Genomic DNA, 17,244 nt, shown 5'->3' on the forward strand with positions numbered 1-17,244 from the left:
TGTATAGATATTCACACTTGCAAATATAAATTATTAGCTGACGCCGATTAGGAATGTAATATTATGGATCGGGCTCGAAATTTTACAGTAATATAACGCCTGACTATCCATTGGCCTGATCTGACCCTCTGTGAAAAACTAACAGGTGTTAATGTGGTAAAGGTATGGTATGTTTAATAATTATCAGGAACATTCTCATCGAAAATATCTGTAGTATCTGAAGATTTTCACTTTAGAGTTTTATTTGAAAAACACACCGAACAAATGCTGGAATGTCATATTGCATCGAGATTTAACAGTTGAACTGTTTGATGCTCACAGTTGACAGTGGTTGAGGTTCTGATATGTTAAGGAACTTGCTTTCACGATTATTTATCTGCAAGAGCATTTGTTAATTTAGGCTTTTTAAAGTGGCAGAATACAATGCCAAAATGGACATTATAGCGACAACCAATCAATTAGTTGTGGTGGGGGTGAGCTTCATTAAAATCAAACACACGCACACATGTAATGATTTTTCCACAGCATTCCCCACAGGCAAGCAGTGACACAAGACTTGAAGTTAAATGTGTGACAGTGTGTAGAAATTTAAGGTAGATTTGCATTATGTATACACTAGTGCATTTTTTTCTTTGTATTGAATTGTATTACTTGACCACATGCAGGCACTTGACATTTTAAATATCTCTTTATGGATAAAAAATTCTATTAGAGTACATTTTTTTTTTATCAATAAATAAAAATATTTAAATTGCCAAGTGCCAGTGTGAAATACCCATATGGGTGTAGTATGCAATAAAGATTATTGTCATAGTGTATCAAAATGTTGCATTGGTGGATTAAAAATCTGTAAAAATGTTGGATTGTGTAGAATTATTTTTATTATTACAATTTTTGTATTAAAAAGAAAAAAAAATATGTTGATTGGTAACAGGAAAGAGAGATATTATCTGTAGTACTGGAGGCAAAGCTTAGAAGGATGTTATGTATTGGGTGTTATATAACTGAAGATATACATTAGGTTATCATGGACCATGTTGGTCAGTATACTGCTAGTATCTAATTCACATTTAGTATACTGATGTACATGTTGACCCAGGAATTAGTGTTCAAAAATATCAGATTTGTGAAAACTAGTACGGTAACATGTAACATTATCTCATATATATTGTATGTATAGCTGTCAAGTATAAACCAATTTCATTGATTTAGGATTGTAATTGCATGTATTCACATTATACAAGTTTTTTGTGATTGGTAATACACTTACATGCATTTCTACCAAAAATTCCAGACATCTGAGGCACAATGGGGTCAGCCACTGAAGAAGTAAACCAAAATGAAAATGCACAGCACAACAATGCTGATGAAAAAACTCCCTTTACTGAAAAAGAAGTCAGTGGAGATGATGTACAGATTGTGAAGAATGGCATCGAAAATTGTGAAAACCATTCAACTTCTTCAAAAGATAAAAAAGGAAGCATTATGACCAAACTCAAAAACAATGCTGTATACAGAGAAAAGTATCTGATATCACTAGGAATCATGTGGAGTTTCTTTGTTTTAGTAAGTGATATTATATACATGAAGAGAAGCCCAACTTTAAAGTTGCTAATAATAAGTACCGGGTAACAACTAACAATAGTTTAATTAATTCAAAATTTGGCAGAACTTTCTCGATCCATCCTACAGTTTACCAGTGCGAGTGTGTTTACAAAAATACAGGGACCCTAATGACATTACGTTATCTCGTGTTCCAGTTTACATGTACGTTACATTATCTCGTGTTCCGGTTTACATGTACGTTACATTATCTCGTGTTCCAGTTTACATGTACTTAAGGGATAGCTTTGACCCCCCCCCCCCAAATAATATTTAGAAATCCATTAGCGCACAATAAATTTTAGCATTCAGGGGTGCTTGCGCCAAACGCACTAAAATTAGTAGTGCGCCGTATATTTTTGTTTTACAGTATATATTTTTTTTTTCCTTTTTTGTAAAATGATGGTGGTGGTTGGGTAGATGTTAGAATATTTGTTGTGCCTGCAAGGATTGTTATGTTTTATTGATTATGAATGTAATCTTTACAGGGTTGGACTATTGGTCAGTTTGGTCCATCTTTCCTGGACCTAAGAATCATCACAAATGCATCCCTAAAGAAAGCAGCTGGTTTCATGACGGGTCATTCTGTGGGGTACCTTATGGGCTCCATAATATCTGGACTGATTTTTGACAAAATGAAAGGAGAGAAGACTTACTGTGTGTCTTCTTGTAGTCTAGCTTTGACTGTTATTGTGGCTTTGATACCATGGTGTTCTATTTATGAACTGATGATTAGCATCCATGTGTTCAAAGGAATGGCAGGAGGGGGGTTAGATACCAGTAAGTACTAATCATATATATTATAAATTATATTCTTAGTCAAATTAACAACTTTTTTTTAAAGTATGGTTTATTTTAAAGTCATATATGGCAGATTTTTTTATAAGTTCAGACTAACTAAAATTAAAAAGATCTTTCTATTTGTTTTATTACTTTATATAAAGATAGGACTTTCCTGTAAATTACACAATTTAAATCAATCATGTTTCAAAGATATTAGAAATTTAAAACAATAACCGATTTATTTACCGACTCTGCATTTAAATAAAAGACACAGTTTAAAGTCAATTTAACTATGGAAACATGAGGTTATTCAAAGTTCAAAATAGGCAAAAATTTTAATTTGAACATAAATAACATATATCATGTTTATCTATATTCAATTTCTTTTTTTTTTTTTTAGTTCAGATACGCCATATATAGCTTTAAGAAACATAATCAAATAGTGCAAGAAATTAGTCTATCTAGCTGATTTTTTTTTTTCAAGAAGGGTTATTATTAAAAATAGTTGATTTTTAACGGTATGTATGACACTGCAGTGTCATTCAACACCCTCATCAAACAAATTCTTTGAAAGTTAGTTATAGAATATTTTTTATTATTTAAAAGTGTTATTTTATAATTAACGGTAACCCTTTGAGATCTATTGAGATCTAATTCTTTTTTTTTTTTATTGAACTGTATGATTTTTTTCTTCCCTATGGTATTACTTCTTCAATGTATTGCTCTCAGCATATATATTCAGGGTTGTCCCTAAGAATCAAAAGAGCAGGGGACATTTAAAAAGGAGAAGGGGATCTGGGGTTCCTCCATTAACAGGGTGATGAGGCAGAATACCAGACTAACTGGGGAATGACATCATTATAGGCATGGAAATTCCCTTGCCCCCGGGTCTCAGGGACAACCCAGATATTAATAAACTTACTACTTTAAAAGAATTTTGAATTTTTTTTTTAGCTGGTAATGCACTTCTAATTAGTCTATGGAGAGCTGATGGGAAATCGTTCATGCAGAGTATTCATTTTGCCTTTGCTATCGGGGGAGCAATTTCGCCTTTCGTAACTGCCCCATTTCTGGCTCCGGATGAAAACACTCAAAACAACACTATACCCAGCAGAGACATCATTGGAATTGCTAGTCGAAATACCACTTCTGATCTAAGCAATGTGACCCAGTGGGAATTTTCTAGAACAGAGTCCAGACTGTATATACCTTTTTCAATAGCAGCCTTTCTTGCAGTCACTGCAACTGTCCCATTATTTGTTCTGGCTTGCACATCAACAAGACCAACTGACAAAAAAATGGAGAATTCTGAAGATGAAGATGGGGAGGTTGATAAAGAGAGAAATGTTGAGAAATTGTCAACAGGAATGAAGGTGCTAATGTTAATTATCATGATGCTGTTAATGGGCCTTTATTGTGCCATGGAAGATGGGTTTAACAATTTTCTTGCCACTTTTTGTGTTAGTCAGCTAAAGTGGACCAAATACATAGCCTCTGTGGTAACTGCCGTATTTTGGGTGAGTTTCACAGCTGGGCGATTTCTTGGCATATTCGTGGCTCGTAGTTTCAAGCCTGTGAGAATGATATTCATCCTTAGTGTATTCCTACTCGTGGGATTTCTGGGATTTTTCCTGACTGCTCATTTCAAGTTTTATGAAGGGATATGGATTTCTACAGGACTTATAGGATTTTCCATGTCCATCATTTTCCCGTCTATTTTCTCATGGACTGAGGATTCCATCCTCCCCGTCACAGGGTTTATAGCTTCACTGTTCCTCATTGCATCTTCTACAGGGTCAATGATAAATCCCATTATTCTGGGATTTTTGATGGACAATTCCACTCCTATGTGGTTCACTTACATTATGTTAGGGGAGTCTGTCATAATGCTAATGGTGTTTTTCTTGGTATGGACAATTGCTAATAGGATCAAACTTCCCAAGAACACGTTCAAAGAAGTCAAAATCGAAATTCGTTCAGAAGATCATGATGACATTGAGTACAGGAGTATAATTGCTGAAAGTGAAATAAATGAAGACCGTCTTTGAAATTAAAATTCATTCTGGATTTCAAAAATGTGTACAGGTGTATTATTGCTGAAAGTGAAATAAATGAAGACCGTCTCTGAAATAAAATTTATTCTGGATTTCCAAAACGAGTACTGGAGTATTATCGCTGAAAGTAAAATAAATGAATTTATGACTGTATTTTAAATTAAGTCCACACTAAATTTCGAAAATTTCTACTCAATGAAATGTTAACAAATTTAATTCACCTAGTGTATTTAAAATTTTGCAAACCAAAACAATATTTTGATGAGTCCATCTTTTTCATGATTATGGAATTAGAAACTTGGTATACTTCATAATGATTGAAATATTTTCTTATGATGGACTGTCTCATTAGTCATATTTGGCTAATTAATTGGTTAAATGATAACATTGCTTGTTGTTTAGGAAGCCTAAACACTAAAGAAAAAGGAAGGAAATCAAGGGCACATTAAACATATATACATACGTACTGTATAAAAGAAAGTTTATACCCGGTGCCTGATTTTAGATGTTTTCAAAAGCCATTGTTGCCTACATGTACATGTTCTGTGGCTTATATAAGCATAAGAAAGTGCATTGATTTAAATTGTCAGTATATTTTTCAGTAATTTATACTTTTTTATTGTTTTTCTTTCATACTTGCTTGCATATAATATTATTGATATTTTATTCCAGTTTACAGCTATACCTGGGTTTTATTATTTCTTTTGGATCAATATTTATCCATGGTTTGTTCTGTCTCAGGTTTTAGTTTATTTATAGGTTACTTATATATAAATCTTTTTTAAATGACCATTGTATGTCAGATTGTAACATTGTACTAAAAATTCAGAGTTATAAATTAAACTTTTGTTACTGTACAGTAAAAATCTATGAATATTCGGTGAAGAGACTTTGTATGTATATTTGCCATGGCAGTCTGTAACCTCTATCTAGTCAAGGTGACTTTCAATATTCAGATTTTTAGAATTGTAAATACTTACGACATTAGACCTCCTTGTACATGATCAAATTGCAATCCATCTAAAATATTCTGTGTGCACTGGACCATGTGTTTGGTTGTGATGGTGTTTTTAATATATTGGTCAGAAGATTGTATTATGTTTTTGCTTTTTGTGCATCTATGTGTAGGCAAGGTTGTTACATAGTTTTATTAACAAGCTTCTGTTTAGAGGATGTTTTAATTAATTTCCAATTGATATTGATAGAGGGCACGTGTACCCTTTCAGTGCCTGACCCATCTGTTACATGTATTAATTTGTATATCAATTAATCTGCTTATAATTTTACTTCACAGTTAAAGTTGTCAAAAATCATAAAATTTTACATTAAGATGGTAATTTGTTAAATTTATAGCCTTTGTGGCCATTGGGGATTCAGCATATTATGTGGGGGATCAAAGGGGAGTAGGATTAGATAGAAGTATATGTATATGGAGTTATAAATTATTGTACCTTCAACTGTCTATCACTTTTAAATGGTACTTTTTGTATATCAGCAGATTAGTTTAAGTTTCATGGGATTTAGACTATTTTTAATTATCATGATTATTGGGGTTCGCTAATTGGATGGAAAATTGATTAATCAAGAGAAAGAAATATATATTATGTATATATGTATTAAGTTAAAGAATCTAAAATACATCTTTTTCTTGAATTTTTTGTTTTGCTTTTTTTATGCCCCCGGATCGAAAGATTTTTGTTTTGTTTCGTTTTTTTACTTTTGTTTTCATGCTACTTTTAATAAAAGTAAAAAATGCATAAGTGACATGTATAGATCATTCCAGTTATTATAAACATTGAAAATGGATAACCTTTCTCATAGTCTGTATAAAATACATGTAAATGATTATTGATCCTCATGTTTCCTGCCTAGCAGAAATAAGGATAGTTTTCATTTGTTTATCTCTCAGTCATCATATAATATACAGGTGACACTTCTGTGACAGATTTCATTGCTCTGTACATTCACTTTCATCAATGAAAAAAATAATTTGGCAATACTTAAAATAACAATTTGTTGTTCATTTATTGTTGGATTACTACAGTGCAGGAAACTAATTTTGTTACAGCATCGATGCTGATTTGAATGCTTCCTTTGCTTGCTGATTTGAATGCTTCCTTTGCTTGCTGATTTAATGCTAGTAATCCTTATCCTGATGCTGTTTTATAATTAGGTCAATGCTACCGGAAGTAGCATCATGCTACCGGAAGTAGATAATGAATTTCAGCATTGCCGTTTAAAGCAATAAAAGTGCCCTTTACAATTATTTGATCATAATATCTCACTATGTATCAATAATGTGAATACTTTAACCAATATTCTTTCTTTCTTTTTTAATTTTTTACTGAATTAAAACTCATTGATTTTCTGATGCTAGTAGGATAATGCTGATTTTATGTAGGTCAATGCTGGTTTTATCCTTTGCTTGCTGATGCTGATCCTGGTAATGCTGTTTTTTAAATGCTGTTGCTGATGCTAGCTCGATCCTGATGCTACTAATACTTATGCTGATGCTGGTTTATGTAACAAAATTAGTTCCCTGCACTGTATTTATTACTTACTAGTTATAAACATACTGTGATATTTTGAGAATTTTATTTATATTATGTACACTTGTCTATTTAATAATAATAGAATTGGACCAAATAACAAGTGCATTTAACATGTAACTCAATACATGTATATGCTAATACCTAATCTTGTTTAGTTTACTTGCATTTCAACCAAGGAGTGTTTTAAGACTTTAAGTAGTGATATAAACAGATAATTTAAATAACAAGCATTTTGAAATAATATTATCAATTTTTAGCTCACCTGAGATGAAAGCTCAAGTGAGCTTTTCTGATCACATTTTGTATGTAGTCCATCTGTCCGTCCGTCCGTCTGTCTGTAAAACTTTTCACATTTTCGACTTCATCTCCAGAACCACTGGGCTAATTTCAACCAAACTTGCCACAAAGCATCCTAGAATGAAAGGCATTTAAATGTGTTCAAAAGAAGGGTCACACTCTCACTCAAGGGGAGATAATTCAGAAATAGTGAGAATTTGGTGGCATGTTTTAAAATTCTTCTCAAGAAATGGAAGCATCCCCAGGTAGTGTAGATTCAAGTTTGTTCAAGTCATGACCCCGGGGTAGGGTGGGGCCACAATGGGGGATCTAAGTTTTACAAAGGAATATATTGGAAGAAATCTCAAGAACAGAAAAGCCATGTTTAGTCATATTGATGTGGAAGCATCCTCAGGTAGTGTAGATTCAAGCTCATTCAAACCATGACCCCCAGGGGTAGGGAGGGGCCACAATGAGGGATCAAATTTTTTAAAAGGAATATATAGGAGAAAATCATTTGCTAAGAACAGCAAAGCCTTTGTTGTATTGATATCATAATGGAAGCATCCTTAGGTAGTTTAAAATTCAAGCCTCCCCCCCCCCCCCCCCCCCCTCGTTAACTTTTCAATACTGAACTGATTTGTGCTTTTTCCTAGTCAGTGTGCTCAGGTGAGTTATGTAGCCCATGGGTCTCTTGTTTAATTAGTAATGTAATTTTTATTGCTTCTACATAAAAAAGAAACACATTGTAATTAAGACATCCACTTGCTTCCTTCAGTTTGACAAATACATGTAGTGTTTTAAGTCATTACTTAAGACAAAATACTATACTGTAAATTAAATGTTTTTTTTTAATTGGTGATGAAAAATAATTGCATTTCACTGGATTGTAGTTGAAAATTCTTTTAGTGTTCAAAGTTTTATTTGAAATTGTTTATTACAGTGTAATTAATTGTTTTCCAAATATATTTTGTTGTACATTTAGCACTTTTCTAATACTGTTACAATGCCTTATGTCAGCATTGCAGCATAAAAATATTGGATTTTTTCATAGTCTAAAACTTGTGCCATACGGTTAAAGTTTAGGCTGTTTAGATAATTATTCAAGTGTACAAATAAAATTATACCCAAGTTATTCTACTTTAATTACCATCTCAGTAATAATTTTTTGTTGTATATTCTACTATTTTTTGATGAATAAGCAGGAAATTTGGCTTGGCTATTAAGCAATAAACCATTAAAAAATTCTTTTTTTTTATTAATTGATTTTTAATCACAGACACGTATTCCAAATCCTAGCAGATTTATGAATTGATACCTTACAAAGAGGGAAGTTGGCAACTCGTGTGAGTATTAAGGTCAACTTATTGACACCCGAAGTTGAAGAGGAAAGGGTTAATCATGCTTATAGTTTAAGTTCATTTCGGCTGTTCTAAATAATAATGTCCGAAAATAGAACTACTTAATATTTATATAACATAATTATTATATAATGCTTTATAAATTTCCTTTTAAATGAAAACTTCTGGAAATAATTAATTAACTTGTTATACACGTATTCACGTTCCGTCATTTGAATCCTTTTTAGCTCACCTGAGCTGAAAGCTCAAGTGAGCTTTTCTGATCACCCGTCGTCCGTCCGTCTGTAAACTTTTCACATTTTTGACTTCTTCTCAAGAACCACTGGGCCAATCCTTAGCTAAAGGGGAGTTTAAATTGTAAAATTGAAAGGCCAAGTCCCCATCAAAGGGGAGATAATCAAGATAATACAAAAATTGGGTGGGGTCATTAAAAAATCTTCTCAAGAACAACTGGGCCAGAGAAACTGAAACTTATGTGGAAGCATTCTGGGGTAATGTAGATTCTAAATTGTTCAAATCATGACCCCGGGGGTAGGGCGGAGCCACAATAGGGAATCCAAGTTTTATATTGAAATATGCAAAAAAAAAAATCTTTAAAAATCTTCTTCTCAAGAACCACTGGACCAGAAAGGCTGAAATTTATGTGGAAGCATCCTGGGGTAGTATAGATTCTAATTGTTCAAATCATGACCCATGGGGATAGGGTGGGGCCACAATAAGTACTACGGGGGGGGGGGGGGGAGAGAAATCAGGTGAAAAACAGCAAGGCCAAAGTTATTCAGGTGAGCGCTGTGGCCCATGGGCCTCTTGTTGTTATTATCTTTTTCACTTGTACATGTACAAGAAAAGGTTAAGAGCGGCTGTAAGTATATACTTGTTTATATACATCGTGTTACTTTATATCAACTACTACTTCTGTTTTCACTTAATATCAAAATGGCCTAGTTGAGATCTCTGCTAGACACGAAAACTTTCTGTCTCCACTGGACCCCTGATTTAAAGGACCAACCCCTTTTCATCGATAACAGTTGAGACACATGTGATTTCATTCACTGTGAATTTAACAACCATTCTGAAATTCCTTTTTGTTTCCGAGATATCTAGAACAGAAATATTAAGGGACCAGTCCTATAACTCCCTAGTTGTAGCTCTTTGCCGAAAAATGCATCTGTTTACGTGTCTGAACATGTTTTGTTCAAAACTTGTTTTGTTCAAAATTCCTTATCAGAATATTTATGACACTGCAGATAAACCTGCATGACCTTTGATTTATGGGCTGGTGCATTGTCATCAAAAGTTTTATATGACTTTGTTGCCAGTGTTTGGATGTCTGCATATTGAAAGAATACAGGTTTCTAGTAAAGCATTTGCCTTGTAGAAGTGGATACTGTAAATAATAATGTACATGAATTGGCGTACAGTAAAACTCGGTTATAGCGAAGTCCCGGGGACCTGTGAATTTAATTCGCTATATCCGTAATTCGTTATATCTGTATAACGAATTCGTATAACTAAATATAGCGAATTCGCAATATACACTTTTTCCTTCAAGTATTACCACCGAATACGTTAGGGAAGCAATTATTTTAATTTTAAAATCATTAAACAACTCTGGGTGCAAAATTTCGTTGCTATTTATAAGTTCAAATTTACCGCTCAATAATACAACCGTAGTAACGGAAGTGATCGGAAGCGAGGGGAGGTAAAAACTGATACATAGACCTAGCAGCCATGTTGTTTGTTTACATGTGGTAAGGTCGAGTTACTGTTTGAGGTTAAATGTACATTTATTAAATCTGGAATTTTCCATGAATCCCGAAGACTGGAATGAGAGGATTGCATGGATACAGATGATTCAGCTGGTTGTCAGGGGGTGTGTCCCCATACCAAACCAGGTTATACAGAAATAATTTGTGTTCCTTTTTGAATATTAACCAACCAGAGGCTAGAATACAAACAGAATTAAATTATTATTAAACAAACCTTGGATAACTTAGGTTTTATTATCATGAATTTAATTTTATATACAAATACTTAGCGAAAATAAAGTCAGTTCAATATATCAAATTTTGATATCTTTGAAAATTCGTTATAAAATATGTAAATTTCATTATCTTAAACCTCTACGGGACTCAAAATCAGTTTGCTATATCCGTAAATTCGTTATATTAGAGTTCGTTATAACCGTAAAATTTTACAAAGAATTGCTAAGAATTTTGCCGAGGACCAAGAAAAACTTCGCTATAATTATCCTTGAATTCGCTATATCCGTGTTCGTACTAAACGAGTTTTACTGTACTCAAAATTTAGCGCAAACTTTCTCATTAGATGATTAGTGTACAAATGATAAATTAGCGCTTTTGGAGCCAAGGTTTTTAATGTATTTGATTTATCAGGTAATCATATATTAGCGTGTACTTTAATTAGCGGACAAGAACCAGCTCCAAAGGTGCTGAACTTTGACGATCGCTAATATAAGTACGGTTACAGTATCCTATTGCGAATAAATTATGGCATATGACACTTCTTCGCCGTCAGGAGTCTTTTGACAGTAGTTTATAGTATTCTTTCAGACTTAATTTTATCACTTTTCTATCTGAGTGGAAAAAAAGCACCAAAGTTTCCTCACCTGTGACGAACTCGGTTTTATACTGTCAGTGTCCATGTATATTTTAAATATTTTCAATAGTTTTGAGTATTTTTGAAAATTATTTCTTTTCTGTTCGTTGGTAATAACATGTGAAACCCACCTTACTGGAATTGGTAAAAATACCATTTTTGTTATTTGTACGCTTCTGGCTGTTCTCATAAATTGTTTTTAAAGTTGCCTATATTTAAATGAAAGGGGTGGAGCAAGCGCGGATCTAGAGGGGTGGGGGTTGGGTGGGGGGGGGGGTGTCCGGACCCCCCTGGAATTAGCAGAGTTATTAAATTTATATACTAAACCAGGTAAAAAGTGACCTTAGACCCCCCCTAGAAAACGCAGACCCCCCTCGAAAACGCGGACCTGTGTTAAGTCAACGACTACCCCCCCCCCCCCCCCCCCGATACAGGTTTTTCACGTTTGGGTGGCGAGTTTACTTTCTTTTTTTTTTTTTGCTTGTCAACAAATGTCTGGGTTGGATTTTTTTTTTTGACTGGGGTGGACAAAACCCCCTGGAAAAAAATCCTGGATCCGCTCATGGTGGAGCTTAATCAAGCATGCGTTAACTTCCAATATGATAACGTAATATCTCACGCTTTTAATGTAAAAAAGAAGTGCAAACAAACAATATTTATATTTTCTTTATCAACCAAAAAAAAAGTTGATATATGTTTAGTCATGTATGATCAAGAACTTAAATTAATTTTTAACTTTTTTTCCTGCAATGCGCAACATGGTCATAAGTGTGTTTTTGTCTCAAAAATTGAATGAAAATTTACAGTTTTCAAACTGAAACTGGTTGATCAAATCCGTCATTGCCCCTTTGTCAATTTTTTTTGACGAATTGCTGCTAGACTCCAGAACCACAAAAACTTTATCCAGCGTATGTTCAGCACACATAGTTTCTTGGTTGTCGTTATTTCGTCATAGGGTGATTGTCTATTCAATACTTTCGTCGCGGGAGGATCTAGTATTTTACTCCCATTCTCAGCTGCCTCTGGGCATGATCGTTTGTACTTCCGCACTGCTCTCTCCGACCTATGACCTGTTCTCTCCATGATCGCATGTTCATCCATTCCAGCGCTACATGGCCGTAGGAACCCGGGTTTTTTTTTTGTTTTTGTTTTTTTTTTTGCTTGTCAAGGAGTTTTGCTAGTTGATAGTGCCCTGTTGCAACCACTATTGAAATAACGACCACTATTGAAATAATTATTTCAACAGTGGTTGAAAATGCATTTTAAAACCGAACACAGATTGCAACCTCTATTGAAATAACGTTCACTAGTGAAACAATGATTTCAATAGAGGTTTTGAATGCATTTCAAAACCTAAACCAGGCTGCAACCACTATTGAAATGATGTTCATTATTGAAATAAAGATTTCACTAGTGATTGAAATAAAGATTTCAGTTGTGATTGAAATAATTATTATGATAGTTGCTGGCAATGATTTCAATACCAAAACCACATTGCAAGCCTTACTGAAATAAATCCACTGTTGCAAAAAATATAAGGATGAATTGTCCATTACTTTTTCCAACATAATATATAATATTTATCGAGTTTAAAATATGACGTGTAAATTTATGTATTCCTTTCTTTTCTATAAATTTCCATTAATACACGGACATTTTTTATTTAACTGACGTACCTTGAATTCAAACAAAGCATGCAAGCTTTCCCTGAATCTGGCCGACTCGGAAAAAGCTAACAGACAATCAATCAATATATGCAAGTTTTAAGTAATTTTGGTAAATATTGTTCATCTTTGCCATTGATTTTAAAGGAAAGGATCATAATACACATAATAGTAGAAATTAGAACATCTACATTAAAAAGAAGAAGACTGACATCTATGTGCACAAACTTTCCGATGAAAATATAGTTATTTTTAATAAAAAGAATATACAATAGGGTTATATTCTCGCATATATTCATGGGCTTGCCTACACTACAAATATGGATAGTAAATCCAACATCTACTTCTCAAGACATTAAAAAACAGAACTTAAAGGGAAATTTGTATAAGCATTACATGTATTACAATAGTGGGTGGTCACACATATAAAACCGCTATTAAAATAATGACCACTATTGAAATCATTATTTCATTAGTGATCGTTATTTCAATAGCGGTTGCATTAATACTACCGATATTGAAATAACATCTACTATTGAAATATTTTTTAATAGTCATTATTTCAATAGTGGTTGTAACAATCTATCAACTATTGAAGTAGTGATCACTACTGAAGTAATTATTTCAACAGCGGTTTTATATGTGTAACCACTATTGAAATAACAACCTCATATTATAATGCTTATACAAGGTTTTCCCGAATAGTTGATTTCAATGTATATATAAATAAGTGAGAATTTACTTCTATTCTATATCCTATTGATTAAAAATAACCATATTTTCATCAGAAAGTTTGTACACATAGATGTCACATAGATTTCTTCTTTCGTTTTTTTTAGATGTAGATATTCTAATTTCTAAAACTATCTGTTTTTATAAACTTTCATTTTCTGCAATTAATAGCAATGATGAACCTTGTATACCAAAATTACTTAAAATTACTAGATCACTTAAATCACAGATATAAATAGTATTTCTAGACAGAAATTAAAACATAGAATTATATATCATATTTTAAACTCAATAAATTAATTCATTATGTTGGGAAACATAATGAAGAATTTATCTTTATATATATTTATTTTCAAGAGCGGGGTTATTTCAATAAGGCTTGCAATGTTGTTTGGGTATTGAACTATTAAAATCATTAATTCAATCACTATTGAAATCTTTATTTCAATCACTAGTGAAATCTTTATTTTAATAGTGAACATTATTTCAATAGTGGCTGCAGCCTAATTTAGGTTTTGAAATTATTGTTTCAATAGTAAACGTTATTTCAATAGTGGTTGCAACCTGTGTTGGGTTTTGAAATGCACTTTCAACCACTATTGAAATGATTATTTCAATAGTGAACGTTATATAGTGGTTGCAACAGTGCCCTCAACTGAAAATGTTTGGCTGTACCCCCCCCCCCCCCCCCCAACTGAAATTGCTTCCTACGGCCTGTGCCATATAACTGACTAGAACAAGTGCACTTGCCACTGTGATTAGTAAAGTTTCCAACGAGGTCCTCTTTTTTACTGATGATTTTCATGAAGGTCTTAATTTTGTTTACACCACCAATTTGTGCATCATATCGAATAGGGTTCATTGCAAGGGGAAGTCAGTAAAACTCGCCGTCGTTTCCGAATGCATTGAGATACTGGCGGAAAGTCGGCCATGCATTCATCTCCTTTAAAAAAGTAACAAAAATGAAATCATATTCATCAATGTAGGTTGTAGTTTTAAACATTCCATTATAATTGAAACGTTTAATATCAATAAACATATGTATACGGGAAATACTACGGTACGTCTATCAATGTAGATTGTAGTTTCAAACATTCCATATATAATTGAAACAATTTAATATCAATAAACATGTATATAGAAAATACCACGGTACGTTTTATCTGACATACCTGGTTGATAATAGTGACGAATATCGATAGGTGGGCAAGTTCTCCCTTAAAAGTCTTGTTTGAATGGCCGAAAATATGTATATATTTACCTCGTCCATCCTCTCCAATGGTAACGTTTGCACATGTCAGGTCTCCATGCTCATCAAATTCTCACAGCCCGAATAGTTTACACATATGAAAAAAAAGTGTATGTTGGAGTTTCTACAGACTTGTTTCCTTGTATTTCTCTTTCCCAAAGCAGTTCTTCATCTTCTTAAGCTATTGGATCTGCCTGTTTGACTTTAGTTCCATTCATATGTCGACACGATATATCCCAGTGAGCTTGAAATAAAAGATACCACAGAGTCTGACACATCTGTTTCATATTTGGACATTTTACCAGAAAAAGACGTTAATGGTAATCTAACAAGAAAGCTTTATGATAAACGTGATGAATTTAACTTTTCAATCGTCAACTTCCCTTACTTATGCAGCAATATGCCATCATCACCTGCATATGGGGTTTATATCTCTCAGCTGACTCGATACGCAAGAGCATGCTCTACGTATGAACAATTTCTAAAACGAGGTAAGTTATTGACAATGACCTTGTCAGCAAATACAACCTATCACTAAGTAAAATGCTGACTGATGTTTTTCATACTAATTGTTAGGCCATTTCTTTAAAATAAAGTTAACCAAGGATACAATAAGCAAGAACTTAAGATTGTATAATTTCAATTGTCTCCGGACTTTGCGTTAATTAATGTCCTGGTGTATTCGAGTCGCTCAGTTGTAATCGTTAGTATGTGTTTAAGAATACACAAGTTGTTCCAAGTTTTATCAAAGTGTCAATAAAAGATGAATTGTACTAGGTCTCAGTGTGAAGGATGTGACCCGGAAAATATTTTACTTGGATAGCTATATATTTCTAAAATAAGATCAAAGTTATCTACTGCTGGAAATTACTTTTCCCCCAGCCCAAGATGCATCAACTAACAGTGCATCAACTGACAGGGTTTTAAGCTTCTAAGTCTTAAAATGAGAATACGGTGTACTACACGTTTTATCTGTGGCTTGGTGTAAAATGCGGAGGAGTGTCAGAAAGTGCAAGAGGTGGAGCCTCTTGAGTCAGATGATGCAAGAGGTGGAGCATTATGCTTGTTGCAAATTTAGCACTTATTTGTTAAATCTGTCATCTTATTTTCCGATATTCCGTGAGAACTTGTTAGTCACATTATCCAAACAATTAAAAAACGTCCTTTGAAGTTGACTGAATGAAACTCTATTTTATCTCTCAACCCAATTTTGTGATGACCATTTGACAGTAACTTATGAAATATGTTTATAAAGTCTATAAAACACAAAATGAGAAACAAATACATAGGAAACAGTGAAAAAATTAATGACCCTCACATGTCAACAAGGGGGAACAGCTTTACTTTTAATTGAATTTTTTTAAGACAGCAGAGACTGAATGAAACAAAAACAGCATCAAAATTATTATCTTTTGGTAATAATATATAGACTTCCAATAAGAAATAGACTGAAGAACCCAACACTGAAGAGGAGGATTGATGTAACAAAGGTTATTGATGAGGATATTGATGAGATCATCGAAATCCTATCATCACCAGAAAAATCACCTTTCACAATCAGCGAACCATCAGATTTAACATATACATCACCCTCATCCCTGAAAAAAAGATAGACGACAGCTGCTTAGAGAAGAAGACTCTTCATTACAGGAATCCATATACTAGTATAGCTATTTCCTCTGAGTCTGGAAGTGAGTCTGACTCCATACCTAGTATTGATTCCCCACTCTTTGAAGTTCCCGATCCAACTTCTTAACCTCTACCATCATCATCATCATCACCATCACTAGAAGCACTTCCATTCTCACTTGAGTCCGAGAATGTATACTTTCAAAACGACCCCTTAATGCCAATTTATGAGATCATTAAAGGGCGTGGACACAAAATAAGCTGTGCAAACTTTATTTAGTATTCAAGATGAAAATAACATAGCCAAAAACATTCCATCACATATCAATAAAAACATTTCATTTGTATACAGTATCAAATTCACTGGCCATTGGAAAAATGTTTTATGTGATGGAACAAACTGGAAAGCAAACAAATACTTTCGATATTCATGACATTGGTTACGACATTTCAAGTGAAATGAAAGATGATTTGAAAGCTTGTCTAGTACTGAAATCAATTCGACATAAATTTGTGAACAGTACACAACCTGATCTACACAGAATTGTCATACATCTTGAAAAAGCTGATGGAACTGTACTTGATCGGGTATTTGTTCAATACTGTTTCGTTAAGGAATCCAATTCTTTTCAGTCCGTTCCTCATAAGAACAATAAAAAAATGAAAACTACAGGCGAGCAAATGAAACAATAATGCAGCAAATTAAATGTTTGATAAATGATG

General features: G+C 33.4%; 1 protein-coding gene across 1 annotated transcript; it reads left to right on the plus strand.

Moving 5' to 3' along the window:
• The first annotated feature begins 118 nt into the window (after window positions 1-118).
• LOC133188494 (sodium-dependent glucose transporter 1A-like) lies at window positions 119-5,254 on the plus strand. The gene is made up of 4 exons (XM_061323943.1): window positions 119-162; window positions 1,295-1,566; window positions 2,091-2,382; window positions 3,340-5,254. Exons 2-4 carry the CDS (start codon window positions 1,309-1,311, stop codon window positions 4,431-4,433), a joined length of 1,644 nt encoding a protein of 547 aa, XP_061179927.1. The 5' UTR covers window positions 119-162; window positions 1,295-1,308; the 3' UTR covers window positions 4,434-5,254.
• The last annotated feature ends 11,990 nt before the right edge of the window (window positions 5,255-17,244 follow it).

The sequence above is a fragment of the Saccostrea echinata genome, unplaced genomic scaffold (genome assembly GCF_033153115.1).
Source record: "Saccostrea echinata isolate AGI-Se365-2 ecotype Australia unplaced genomic scaffold, CSIRO_AGI_Sech_v1 ptg000016l, whole genome shotgun sequence".
NCBI classification, from domain to species: Eukaryota; Metazoa; Mollusca; class Bivalvia; order Ostreida; family Ostreidae; genus Saccostrea; species Saccostrea echinata.

Bases quoted from the DNA above. Each gene is read 5' to 3' on its own strand.
- LOC133188494 (XM_061323943.1), top strand. From the start codon at position 1,309: ATGGGGTCAGCCACTGAAGAAGTAAACCAAAATGAAAATGCACAGCAC. The intron at 1,567-2,090 runs GTAAGTGATATT...TAATCTTTACAG, and splicing joins TGTGGAGTTTCTTTGTTTTA to GGTTGGACTATTGGTCAGTT. The intron at 2,383-3,339 runs GTAAGTACTAAT...TTTTTTTTTTAG, and splicing joins AGGAGGGGGGTTAGATACCA to CTGGTAATGCACTTCTAATT.